General features: G+C 50.3%; 1 protein-coding gene across 1 annotated transcript; it reads left to right on the forward strand.

The window, feature by feature from the left end:
* The first annotated feature begins 11745 nt into the window (after window positions 1-11745).
* LOC125506032 (transcription factor JUNGBRUNNEN 1-like) lies at window positions 11746-13853 on the forward strand. The gene is made up of 3 exons (XM_048670916.1): window positions 11746-12122; window positions 12244-12560; window positions 12686-13853. The coding sequence occupies exons 1-3, from the start codon at window positions 11876-11878 to the stop codon at window positions 13253-13255; spliced, it is 1134 nt and encodes a 377-aa protein (XP_048526873.1). The 5' UTR covers window positions 11746-11875; the 3' UTR covers window positions 13256-13853.
* Window positions 13854-14334: the final 481 nt, after the last annotated feature.

The following is a 14334-nucleotide window of genomic DNA, read 5'->3' on the forward strand; positions in this document are numbered from 1 at the left end:
GGATTGTACGTACGAAGATGGATCGGTCTATTCTGGTGATTAATAATGTACGGCACGATAGCGAAAACCTTGTAGTAATAAGCACGAACCTAATTAGTTAGGCGTGGAAAAAACACAGCCGGCTCAATCAGGATTAGCTGAAAGCTCTGCTTAGCCGCAGCAGTAATCCTGCTAGGTCTGTTTTTGTTTTCTCCCGAAATGCATCGCGTCGCCCCTTTATTTCTTGACGTTCCAACTTTCTTCTTCCCTAAAAAGAAAGAGCTCCAACATCTTCAACCGGTTAAATGTTTTCCACGCGTACGGCCATTTCAGTCGAGACCCCATGTTGTAGGAGCCTATTGTCCCGGGGAAAATAACCTGCCTTTTGTTCAATCTGAAATGGTTCCTTGACCTTTGGTTGCGAAGGGAGACATAATTTTTTTTTTTTTGGCCCCAAGACTGGACACTGATATGACTTTGTAATGCCTGAACAACAGCCACCGGTTCGCGGCTGTTACGTCTGGCTACTACCTGTGATCTACACTGGCCTATATCAACACTGGTGTTTTCTGTGTACTTTATGCTCACTCATGTACATTTAGGATCAACTTCCTGATCAGTCACCAGTCGTCAAATTACCCCAAGATCAAGCACACTTCACATGGAGGTTGTTTGGAGATGAGTTTCCGAAAAGTAAGGTGAACATTATCGATATATCGATGGTCTACTAATCCTATTAATCAAGATGTCACATACAACTCCCCCCCCCCCCCCCCCCCCCCCCCCCCCTAAAAGATCCGACGTCCTCATCGGCGCAACACAGGAACCTTCCCTCTTGGCACACACATATTTGTCCAGTGTCGGCACATGTGCCATGCTATATGCCTTGACAGAACACACGCGCCATACGCCACATGTGGGAGCCCATGATGCACACACGCCCGTGTAATCATGAGAGTCGACTCTGATACACTTTTGTAACACATCGACCATAGCCACCGGTTCCCGAACGTTAGGCTTAGCTACCACTTTGGATATACACTAGACCATACCAACACCGGTCTTTCCTCCACAATTTTTCCTCACCCGTGTGGACTTGCATTCAACTTCTTGGTTGGTCACCCATCCTCATGCTTAACCTGGATGTTCTCTGGAGGCGAGCTTCCGGAAAAGAAGGTGCACATTATCAATATGAATAGTCTATCAATCTTAATGACCAGGATGCCACCCCCCCGTCCGATGGATTCGACGTCCTCATCGGCGCAACATGAACCTTCCCTCTTGGCACACTTTTGTCGTCCAGTGTCGACACATGTGCCATGTCGTGTGCCTTGACGGGGCATGCTTGGCATGCGCCACATGCCCACACCCCTAACCCACACACACCCGTGTAACCATGAGAGTCGACTCTGATACAATTTTTTAATGCCCTGGACATAGCCACCGGTTCCAGCTATTACAACTGGCTACCACCTAGGATCTACACTGGCCCCACAGACCAACGCTGGTTTGTTTGTGAACACTTTGTCCTCATTTTGCGCACCCCGAGATCAACTTCCTGATCAGTCACCCATCCTCAAATTACCTCAAGGCCAAGCACGCTTAACCAGATGTTCTTTGGAGACGAGCTTTCAGAAAATAAGTGCACTTTATTGATATGAGTAGTCTATCAAGCCTATTAACCCAGATGTCACACTCCAAGAGAAAAACTTACTGCCTGGACCGAGCGGAATGAGTGTATTGTATCGACCCATTGTTTGTTGTTGGCTCTAAGCTATGTTTGGAGGTGATAACTCCAAATATGGCCTCTCTTGGCTGTTGGGATCTCATCTTAAAGGGTTTTTTTAGTACCGTGTTCTCTACCGGTTCGTGTGTCGTGGTGGTGGTGAATGTTGATCCCTATCAATATGATTATTATAATATTTTGCTTGTCATTTTTTCTATTTTGGAAACAGACTCCTTCATCCCTAATGCATGTTATCTTTTGCAATAAAATTATGCTTGTGCACACCCAAGGATGTCATGTGTCGTGGTTTTAGTCACCAAGGCCTGCTTATTTTTCCTTGAGCTAGGGTACTAAGTTCATACTCAACCATTCAGGTAGATTTCGATATGAACTAGATGATCTTTAGACTTTTACAAACAGGTTGGCTCCTTCAGCTAGTATATAGATACATGTTACTGGCGAGTGAAAACATGTCTACAATGCAGGCCCATCAGTTATACCCAAAATTTCCTCAAAATGCATAATTGAGCGTTGGCATTTCGAAAGATCTAGGAGGCAAATCAGAAGGAGAAATAAAAACTGCTTACTACATGATTCACACTAGGCATGAATTTTGCGCTAGGAGTGACATGGTCGTGCTCCTGTTTAGCTTTGGTGGCACCAGACGCCATTCCGTTGTTATCGGCCCAAAAGAGGAGCGACAGGGCACATCAGTGTGGGTGTGGGTGGTGGGGGGGGGGGGGGGGGGGGGGGGAGCTGGAACCCTGAAGGCCCTCTAGCTCCTCCTACCATCCTAGTTTCCCACATTTAGGCGAATACTAACTGGCTTCCGTGTCGCAAAGAAGGCATAAGCACCAACCGACTTGTCCAACACTCACAGACGTATGGAAAACTGAAGAAATGAGTTTTTCTTGTAAATATTTGAGGGACTCTGATGACTTTGGCAAAATGCTCAACCCTCGTTCCACGTCAAGTCCCCCTCTTATATCTTAATAGTATAACTTTTTATATGAGGCGTTTGCGTGTCTATATTATAAGACAACACATTATATACTTGGCACAACTCTAGCAGAGTCGTCAAAAGCGCAGCCACCATAATTATTGTGAAGTGCATTCCTCCCCCCAAAATATTATGGATGCTTGAGAGGTAACACGCAAGCTCAAAATCTCGATATTTGCCGCCTCCATAATTGTAGGTCCCACTCGTCAATGGGACATCCTTTTCCCTCAAGTTTACCGCCATCCCACGTGAGGTGGGTGACCACTTGATGCTTCCTTTGTGCCACATGCGACCTACATGTAACTGCTATATGAAGTGTGGCACAAAAGGCAGCCCCGAGACGCTAATATGGCGACTGAGAGACCAGATATGGAGGGTACTTCGTAACCCTCACAAAATGGCGTCTCTGCTTAGATGAATTTCTTTTTTGCCAAAATCGCTATAATAGCTATTTATGTGATGATGGAACCGATATGTCCAACTCTGCTAGAGTTGCTCTTAGCCAGAACCGATGCTAACCGCCTTCTAAGAGAACCTCTAACATAAATGTGTAGGTGTAACCGCAGCATTGCTCACATTAGCTCCACCTCCATGGTCAACGAAGGCTACATACATATCCTGCTCCTCCACGATCCATTCCATGCTGGTTCTTTTTAGTGTGTGGCAAAACGACTTACTGAACCCACCATACTTAGGTTCAAAAAACACAATGTTTTACTTTTTCTTACACTAACCTACTTTACTTTTGTTGCTCTATTCCACCAGTGTCCCCCCAAAGGTTTAATTCTTCTTTTCTTGCCCGATCCATCTCCGTACGTACGATTGTTTCCAGTTGAAATGCACAAACTGGGCACAACATCCTTTAAACCAGGTCAGGCAGACTGAGAGAGTACAGTTGGTCCGTACCTTAGCCCGGTGGTAATTAGCACTTTGCACCATCGCATGCGTCATCACAAAGAAATTGCCAAGAAAGAAGTCATCCAACCAAGATCTCTCTTTGTGTCTCTAGAGTCTAGACTAGATCTCGATCTTTACCCTTGACAACAACAAAACCGAATATGTTCGCAAATATTCCTTTCTCTTTGTGCAGGGACCAGTCAAGGGCTGTGTACTGTGTATGAGCTCATGCCCTTTGATTAGTTTCTCTTCTAACCTATGCTATGCACACGCGCGTGCGGCCGACTACTGTTCTTGCATGTGACTAACCTATGCATGCTTTCCCATGAGCACTGAAAAATTGACACTCATTTTAACTCCTTGTATGCCTTCTTAGGGCATCTCCAATGTCAACCCGTAAATTCTCTCCGGCATTCGTCCACGGACATTGATGCCGGAGACCGCCATCTAATACCGTCCCCATACATTTTAAACAAATTTTCAACTAACCAAATGAAATTCATGCAAACACAACGGATTTTCATATAAACTGGACGAGATTCATGCAAACACGATGAATTTTCATTATATTTCGAACATTTAGAATAATAAAATAAAGAAACATACTCTAAACCCATCCTATGGCGGTGGCCGTCGTCCACTTCCTCTCTATTCCGCATTGGTGACCATCTGCTCCATCTGCCGTCTCCATGAGCGGCGACGGTAAGACCCGTGAAGTGAAGGTGCGGTCCTCAGCGAGAAATAGTAGAACATGGAAGACGGATCAGCCCACTTGGGACACAATGCCCCGCAGCCTCCCATGCCCTACTCATCCACGAAGGAGTCCGCGATCTTTCCGTCGCCGACGTCGGTGGATGTAAGGTCGATGATGGACGTGGATGGTCCGTCACTATCCACCTGCCACGTGCAACCCCGATAGTTCGACGGTGGCGCGTAGGAGGCACAACTGGCGGCCGTGTTTGCATCCGGCTGCGGCGAAACTTCGTTGTGGGCGACGCGTGTGGCCTCGTAGATCGTGCGCTGCTCCACAATGAAGTTCCGGTTCGTTGCCGCCATGGCGTCCATAGCCTCCTCACTTGCAGGCTCGCCGTAGATTTGGCCCTCCACTAGCGGATGCTGCTCGAGGAGGAACATGTTGTACCTCTGCTCCTCCTGACCCTACCGGAATGCCAACAGAAGAGTCGGTGCAAGTTGCAACTCCTCCGCCGCCATGACATTGTCGTAGTGCGCTTGCGCCTACTCCATGGTTAGGCCGGCTTGCACCGACATGGATTCGGGCGACATGTCATCATCGGAGGCCATGAGGTCGTTGTCAGAGACCTCGGGCGAGTTGGCCGGCATGCCTTGCTAGATTCGCCTGGCACGAAGAGACTGCCAGGCGTATGCAAGGGCAACCACCTCGTGTTTCATCTCCGGCGATAGATTATCCCATAGAGCATTCCTACTCGTGGTCGTCGCAGATGTGAAGCAAAGGGAGGCGGATGTGTTGTGGTGTGGAGATAGCCGTGTGTGGCCGTCTTTAAATAGCGAATTCTGGTGAGGCCAAGCATCTGGGTGCGTCAATGCACGACGTCGGAGTTGGTTCCTTGGCCGGCAAGCCTGCTTAATGGCGGGATACAGACAGACGGGCACTGAACGGACGTGGTAGATATCCGTCGCACCCCGTACAGCAAACACCGCTCCGACATTGAACATGCATGGACACCGAGGACGCGGCGAGGGCGGCTCCCTCGGCCGACGCGATACTTCAATGCCGGCGCCAGTGAGAGGTCGCGTCCGCTCTGGGCCAGTGTCATTGCTGAGTGACCGCTCTACAACGGCATGGAGGCGGGCAGTTGGCGCCAGGTGGGAACGCACACGGGCGAGGGAGGAAGGTTTTTTTGTGTACCAGGGCGGTCAGGAGTGGGCATGTCAGCAGTCCAGACGCCCATAACCCCCCTCCCCCCAGTTTGTTTCCGGTTAATGGGAAAAAGCATGCCCGAAAAGCCCGGAGGACCGATACAGGCCCACGTTGGGTGGCAAAACATGTCCGGACATATGCGGACGGTTTGAGGGTTGATGTTGGAGATGTTTATATACTTGGCTTCTTAAAAGTTTGCTCCATTTAAGATGATGGAACCAAGCCGAACCCGTATATTTAACTCTCTAATTTTTTGTAGACAAATTCTTCTAGCCTTTATCACATACATTTTGTACAACTGATGATATTTCATCAATCATTCAAATTCAACATACACAACAAAAACCATAAACATGCATATAGTTTATCTAATAGAGCAATTTAAATTAAAACATGCATATAGTTCATCCTACTTTTTTTTCCCAACCTCTTCGTTGGCGCGGACAGCGGTAGAGGGGTCGATTCTGACGGCGTTGCAGTCGGCGTGGTAGCGGAGGAGCCTTCCAGTTCCATTCCATTTGGAATTGGGGGCTGCGGTGTCCGCGGCGGTGAAATTGGATGGTGGTGGCGAGAAGTGGTGACGGCTCGCGTAGGAGGATGAGAGGCCATTTGTATCTGCTCACAAGTGTTGCCAATATCTTTGGTCACTGGTTGGACGGCATTTCAAATAGGTTCAAAATGCTAGTTCGGGTCGGAGCATATGTCTTATTATGGGCACTCTGGCTATGTAGAAATGATTTGGTTTTCGAGGGCAAAAACACCTCTCCTTTGCAGGTTATTTTCCGTTGTACGCACTCGCTTCATACGTGGTGTGTACGCACTCGCTTATTTACCGGCAAGTCTCTTTACTATACCGAACGGAGTATCAACCGATATTTAAGGCGGTGTATACGCGGTTGGAGCGGGTGGCTAGGGAGGTCTTCACCCAGCATGGGTGACAGCATAATCTACGGATAGCCGTACCAACTCCTTTGACATAGGCGGACCGCCGGTCCTATATGATCCTATTGTTGTTGATATGTCGCCCTTTTTATTTTCTTTTAATTTGTTTTTGTTTGGCTGTGTGCATCTTAGTTATGCAGAGGCCAGGTGATGCTTATTATGTTTTATATCCGCTTAATGCTACATTTTAAATCAATAATAATGCTCTTTATCGAAAAAAGGAGGATGAGAGGCCAAAATTATCTGAGAAGTGGCACCGGAAGAATAAAAATGTGAGAGTTGGGCTGCCTTGCAGGGATAACTCCTTAATTTTTTCAAAAATGCTACACACCTACATAATTTTATCACGTAAAGCTACGTTTCGAGTTTTCTTAACCAATCAACCACTTGATTTTCACGGGGTCGGCCTGGGCCTTCTTAATTTCCAACCATCTCGTTCGTAATTTAAGTAACAATGTTTTCGTATGTGTAGCAAAGCCGTAATTTTTTACTCTCTAACTGTTTAAGAGTTAAGCTAGATGCGGCTAGCTCTTAAATTTGCTCCTCTGAGAGCAATTCCAACAGGCCGATTCGATGGCGATTTTATTTGCTTTTTGTCCATTTGAGTTGGCCAGACGAACACGAACGTCCGCTTTCGCGTTTGGGTCGGGGTATGCGTTCAACGCTCGCCCGACCCATTTTGATAGCATCGACAAAAAAACAATGTATGCATATTTAATATAAAAACAACTTAATTAAACATTAAAGCCGGCGAGGAAGGCCGGCGAGAGTCCATGCGTCCACATTAGCATTAAATAAAACTAAAAGCAAACTAAACTACGAGGCGGCGCGCTACCTTAGGCGGCGGCGTCGTCGTCCTCGGGGTCGGTGAGGTCGATAAGTGTCGGCGTAGGGCCAGCCTAAGGGAATGCCGTGTTCCAGGCGGCGGCGATGTCGGCCGCGGGCAGCTGTGCCGCCACGGGGGGCTGTGCGGCCGCCTGTGCAGCCGCGGCCTGGCGCGCCTCCTCCTCGGCCTCACGCTCCTTCTTCTCGAGGCCGCGCTCAAGCATCTCCTCATACTCGCCGCGACATCGCTCCTCGGCCAGCCATTGCTGGCGCCACATCTCAAGGTACGCCGCGTCCTGCGCCGGCGTCACCTCCATCCAAACCGGTGACGCGGAGACCCACTCGTGCAATACTCCTGTCCAGGAGTAGCGCTCGATGGCAGACGGCTCCGGCTCGGGCTCCAGCTGCGGCTCCGGCTCGGCCTTGACATGGCGTCGGGGAGGGGATGGCGGGGCCACCGGCGGCAGCACGCAGTCGCCCGCCGCGGAGAGGGCAATGGCCTGCGCCATGGCCGCCTCATACCGAGCCTCCTCTTCCTCCACCGCCTCCACCCTGTGCCGCTCGTCCTCCTCGCTCTCCCGGTAAACCGCCGCAAGGGCCGCATGGTCCTCCTCGCGGACGACGAGCGGCGGCGGCGACACACTGCGGTCAACGTCGCGCACGCCGTGTTGCCTCGCCTCCTCGTGCTTGAAAGCGAACCACCTCGTCCAGTTGGGCGAGTCGGTTGCGTAGGCGGGGTCGCGGCGCTGCTCCGCCGTCAGCAGTGCCCGCCGGCGCCGCACCTCCTTCGCGTGCGCCCTAGCTGACCGCGGCGCCGTCGGCATTGGGTTCCTCTCCGGATCCAGATGCCAGTCGTGCGACAGGGTGACGTCGGGGTATAGGAGAGGCATGTGGTGCTGCTAGTGCCACTCCGCCTGGTGCACTGGCACGTTCACGCGTTGCCTCTGCCGGCGAGCCGGCGTCAGCGGAGGCGGGAAGAACTCCAAGGGGAAAGGGATGGTGGGGGCCTTGCCCTTGGCCTTGCTGCTACTGGCGCCGGAGAAGAGCCCCATCTCGCTGTGGTGGTGGTGGTGGCTAGGGTTTGCCGGCGACGGGGAAGCAAAGCTTGCTAGATGTGGACGACGATTCGGATGAGGACGGCCCCGCCACACGGTCGGCTTAAAAAAAGAATGACCGCCGTCGCTGACGCGTAGGTTCGAGGTCATAAATTAAGCTGACCAGGTTGGCCGCGGGCGGTTGGACGACCGCTAGGTGGGGCCGCGGTGGACACCGAGAAGGCGCGCATGGCGTCTGTTCCGCGTCCGGCTGATGCATTTGAGACGTAAATTTGGGATACAAATGCGTCGGCGCGGACGCGAAGCGGACAAGATATGGGTTTGGGTCGGCGCGTTGGGCCACAATTTTTGCCCACATCGATCCAAACGGACACAAGCGGACGAAATGGGCCGCCTCATTGAAGTTGCTCTAAAGATTCAAGGGATTGGCTAGAAATGTTATTAGATGGTACACATGCAAGCACAGGGAGGATATCTGGTGATACGGCCCAGAAAATGCTCCAGTGCTCCAGATCACGTTCGTGCGTCCGATCTAGACTGTAGGAACAGATGAAGCAGGCTCACGTCCTTCTCAAAAATGTACAGCGACACCCTTGGTCATTCAGCAATTCACGGACAAGTACATACCTGTTCCATCCTGTGCGACTCTGCGCTGCTACTTTTTCTCTTTTCTTCTTATTTTTTGCGGGTCTACTGTTTCTCTTTTCTTCGCCGCTCCGTCAAGAAAAGAAGAGAGAGAGAAGGACATTTCCCCGCCGCCGCCGAACACATCGAGCATGCCCCAACGCCGCCGCCCACCATCTTGTACTCTTGTGAATTTGTGGATTACAAGACAAAGATATCAACAGGTGGAGCACCTTTATTTTGTGAAGTGCTTTTGTTTCCAGTAATCTTTTGATGATATGAATGTATTCCCCGTACTTGCCTTGTGATCAGATAGTACTCATGATTGTTGTATTAGCTTTGTCTTGCTAAAGTCTTCAGGACAGTGAGCAAGGCAAACAGATGTGAATACATTTTTCTTTGTTTATAATTATTGGGCTCCTTATTCTGGAAAAGGCAAATATATGTGAATACATTCTCTTTTGTTTATAATTATTGAGCACCTCTGAGAACCACGGCATAGCCGGGATGGTAGGCATGGGCTGATGCATGCCTGCCCGCCTGGGTTCGAGCCTCCGTGCTCGCAATACCAACGCGTACTCACCTAATTCTTCTATAAAAGTAAACCGGGGGGGGGGGGGGTGCTCTCTTTCCTCTCCTGGTCTGTTCAATTAGGTAGGGTTAAGGTTTTCGTCTAGTGGCGCCGGAGCGGTGAGGACGACACCGCGTCGAATAAATTGTCTCCGGTCCTGTCTTCACCACGACGATGCTCTCCAAGGCGACGTCGATGGGCCAGTGGTCTCGTTTGCTTGCCACCCAATCAGGGCGGTGAGCTTTATTTTTTTTCCTTGTGGCTGATAGTTGTTCTTTTACCAAACAATGAAGTCAATGGGGAAGAGATGGTGGTTCTGGAGCAAGACTGTTGGTCCGTGTGTGGCGGTTCTGGTGTTCTTCCCCTTCTCCGACGGTGGGAAGCAGCAGAGCCAGATCTGGGTCATCATGGGGACAATCCCCGGCCGACATGCCACATCGTCAAGTGCCTCGTTGCAAGCATCGGGCATGTTCATCGGCTTGCAAAGGCTCGTTGGAGATGGTGGTGGCCTGGATTTGGGGCTGTTGGAGGCTTGCCTCAATTTCCGACGTGAGTCACAGCGACGCTGGGAGTTGGTGGCGGCTACATAATCGATTGTTTGCAGGGACTTTAAATGAACCTTTTGTTTTTAATCCTTTTATTGGGGTTCCTTTTGCATAGTTTCCAGGGCTATGGTCTTTTTTTGATCTCTTTTGTAGTTTTCGTGTATGTTTGTATTTGTACCAGGTATATTGTCCAATAATGATACACGGTTTCCCTAAAAAAGTTCTCAAAAAAGTATAGACTTGGTTCCTCAAGATTTTTTTTATACATTTGATCCCTCAAGTCCCAAAAACGGATAAGTTTAATCCTAAACCAGATTTTGAGCATGTTGACCGGGTTTGACTTCCACAAAACCGCCCGATGAATAGTAAATTGAAAAAAAGAACTTAAAAAAATCAGAATTTTTTTGGGGTCCAGTATGCTTACATGCGCAAGGTGCGACCATTTCCGTGGTCTTTCGACACTCGAGGAGCTCGTGACAAAAAAATGCACGATGAATAGTAAATTCAAAAAATTCAAAAAATAAGAAAAATCTGGAAATTTGTAGCATCGAATATGCTTACATGTGCAAGGTGCGACCAAACTTTTGTCATGAAATGACAGCAGACGGGCTAGCAAAAAAACACAAATTTTGGCTATATTTTTCTGAGCAAAAATTTGTTTGTTTTTTGCCACGAGCTCCTCGAGTGTAGAAAGACCATGAAATTTTGGTCGCACCTTACGCATGTAAGCATATCAGATTGATTTTTTTTTCAAATTTATTGTTCATTGAACGTAGATATTTTTACTTTTTTGCCACGAGCTCCTCAAGTGTTGAAAGACAACAAAAATTTGGTCGCACCTTGCACATGTAAGCATATTGGACCCCAAAAAATTTCAGATTTTTTGGAGCTATTTTGAATTTTTTTATCAAATTTACTGTTCATTATGCGGTTTGGTGGCGGTCAAACCCGGTGAACGTGCTCGAAATCTGGTTTATGACCAAACTTATCCGGTTTTGAGACTTGAGGGGCCAAATATATACCAAATAAATTTATGGAACCAAGTCACTTTTTGGAAACTTGAGGGACGAAATACATATTTTTCTCTTCTGGAAAAGGGATTAGCATGTCAGCACTCAAATCTCTTCTTTGCATTCCAGTGAATGAATGTGTTGCAGAAAACAAATTCTGTACATGAACTTGCAGTGCCCCCTAATAATCTAGTGTAAATTAGCTTAATCTGGCCCTTTAGGATGTTGGCAAGGAGCAAACCGAACCCACCAGGATGCCCAGTTCAGTACATAATCTTTTTTTTTCTTCTGAGAATCAGTACATAATCTTCTTTTAGTATGGAATCTGTTGTTGAAACGTTGAGATTAGTTGTTATTTTGCAGGGCCTGATGGGGGGCAAGACGCAAATATACCAGGGGTGTATGTAAAAAATAAGTGAGTTGATATCATGGGAGGCACCGTAGCACTGGATATTTTCCCTGCAAGCACAATACGTAAATGAGAAGCTGCTGTGAAGAAGATTCTTCAAGATCGACTGTGGCGAGAGAAGTCAGACCAAGCGACTTAGACTGGAATTATGTCACCTCCTTACCTTCTTGCAGAGCCCTCGCCTCGGTAGCTTTCACCTTAATTTTCTTAACTCCAAGGCCACCAAGAGCTTCCTACCCTATATATACAACGCATATTCTCAACACAAGGAAGAAGATCCATACAAGTGTAGAACTAGGCAGAGTACAAACAGCAGCAAGCAAGACGTATAAACGAGAACAAAGGCAAGATCGCAGGAGAAGCTTTGCTAGATAGCTAGCTGAGATTGATTTATGATGGTGGCCAAGGCGGAGATGAGCGCCATAGAGATGGAGAAGGCGACGAGCGACGGGGAGGTGGTGCTCGGCGCCGGAGACGAGGAGGATGACGACGACGTGGTGCTGCCGGGGTACCGGTTCCACCCCACCGACGAGGAGCTGGTCACCTTCTACCTCCGCCGCAAGGTGGCCAGGAAGTCGCTCCGCATCGAGGTCATCCGGGAGATGGACATCTACAAGCACGACCCGTGGGATCTCCCCAGTAAGCTCCTTCTCTCCATGCATCATTCATCGTGCGCCGTGGCTCGATCAAGTGCAATTTCTTTTCTGGGACAAAGATTTTCTATCTTACAAGTGCAATCGTCCACTTGCAAAATACGCAGAGGCGAGCACGGTTGGTGGGGAGAAAGAGTGGTACTTCTTCTGCCTGAGAGGGAGGAAGTACCGGAACAGCATCCGGCCCAACAGGGTGACCGGCTCTGGCTTCTGGAAGGCCACCGGCATCGACCGGCCAATCTACTCCGCTGCCTCCGGCGGTGCCTCGGGTTCCAGCGTGTCCATCGGGCTGAAGAAGTCGCTCGTCTACTACCGTGGCAGTGCCGGCAAGGGCACCAAGACCGACTGGATGATGCATGAGTTCCGCCTCCCGCCGGTCGCCGCCGCCGCGGCCACCAACTCCTCCCCGAGCATGCAGGAAGCCGTAAGTGGTCCACGCGTGCATTCCATTTCCACACAAAGTCACGGTGCGGCTACCTTACCGGGCACGTGTGATGTGGTGCTGGTGAGTGTAAGATTGACCCTCTGACGTGTGACCTGAAAATGCAGGAGGTGTGGACCATCTGCAGGATCTTCAGGAGGACCATCACCTACCGGAAGCAGCAGCAGCCGTGGAGGCCGGCGCCCACGCCATCCGCCGCCATCACCACCGCCGACTCGAACTCCAATACAGGGAGCTTCGAGTCGTCGGAGGGCGGCGACGAGTACATGAACTGCCTGCAGGCTCCGGCAGCCGCCGCTCCTTGCATCCCCCAGCAGCAGCAGCACCAGTACGTCAGTCAGACGGGCACCAGCACCAGCAATTTCTTCTACAGGGACACCATGCACAACCAACATTTCCAGGGCCAATGGAACGCTCCGCTGGCCGGGCCGATACCGGAGCAGAAACCGCAAAATCCATTGTCGACGGCCGACTCCTTCCACCAGAATGACCATAGCCTCGCCGTCGCCACCAACGATTTCCACAAGGTCGAGGCCCTCGACGGGTATTTGGAGGAGATCGCGAGGATGATGGAGGTGACGGATCCGGCAGGGTTTTACGACTACAGATCATACGGTTCATCAGCAGCAAACAGAGGGCCTAGCTTCGTACGCACCCTCCACTCCCCGGCTCCGTAGGCTCCCGCGAGTTCGCCGACGGTCCGGTCCGGCCGCCTCGTTCGCCGCCGTCGCCCGGCGGCTTCGGTAACACCATGGTTCGCCCTCCTTCCCACACCGGCCGTTCTCGCGTCGTTCTAGAGAAGTTCAGTATCGATGATCTTCAGGGAAGCTGAAAGGTGGCGGAACAGCGACGGTGTGGAAGCTTCCTGCCGATCCGTCTGACCAATTCGGGATGGGGTTTACTGTTCCGACGTCGACAAGGTAGTAGTACTCGGCTGCTACCCTCTGGTGGTGTCTAGTGGATTGGTTGAATCGGGTCATCGGAAGGTCTTGAAGTGGAGTCCCGGCGGCGAGGATGGTCCGGGGAAGCAGCGGCAGTCACTGACGGCAGCAGCCGTAATCCCCTGTGCCGCGTTGGTCGAGACGAACAGTATACAAGAGAACGATAGCTGTTTTGCCTGGCTGGGCTCATGTATCTGACATGAATTGAGGAACTTGTGGTTGAACTAAATCATTTGGTTGGGTCCATCTTGTCCTTGTGAACATGTATCTTCATAATGTCACTGAAATCCTAATCATGTGCAATTGGAATGACGTTTGATAGTTTTTTGAGTTAGGCAAAGTGTAATAAGGGGCTCCCAAAACTGATCCTCGATCCCCTGAAGATCCTTTAGGGGGCATTTCTAACCGATCCCTGATCCGGCGTTAGAGAAGTAATTTCGGTTTTACTCATCTAATTGGCACCAGGCCAAGCCCCTGAACCAAATTGAGAAGGATAATTTATCCTCCACTACTTATCCCGCCCCTATATTTGCTCGGCCGCTACTGTTTGGAGGAAAAAATCCCCTCCCCTCCATTGCCTCACCCACCCACTCTCGCGCCGCTTCTACGTCGGCACCATGCCCCCCCCCCCCCCGCCCCCCCCCCCCCCCCACGCCGGCCACTACCCGCCCCCACGCCGCCCACCACCCGCCAACAGGGACACTCCGTAGGCCCCGCCGCGGTCCTTGCCCACCCGGATTTGTGCCTCCCCACGCTGTCACCGCCATAGAATCGGTATATCTGCTACTGCCGTCGTTGTGGCCGGATTTGACACA

The sequence above is a fragment of the Triticum urartu genome, chromosome 5, assembly GCF_003073215.2.
Source record: "Triticum urartu cultivar G1812 chromosome 5, Tu2.1, whole genome shotgun sequence".
NCBI classification, from domain to species: Eukaryota; Viridiplantae; Streptophyta; class Magnoliopsida; order Poales; family Poaceae; genus Triticum; species Triticum urartu.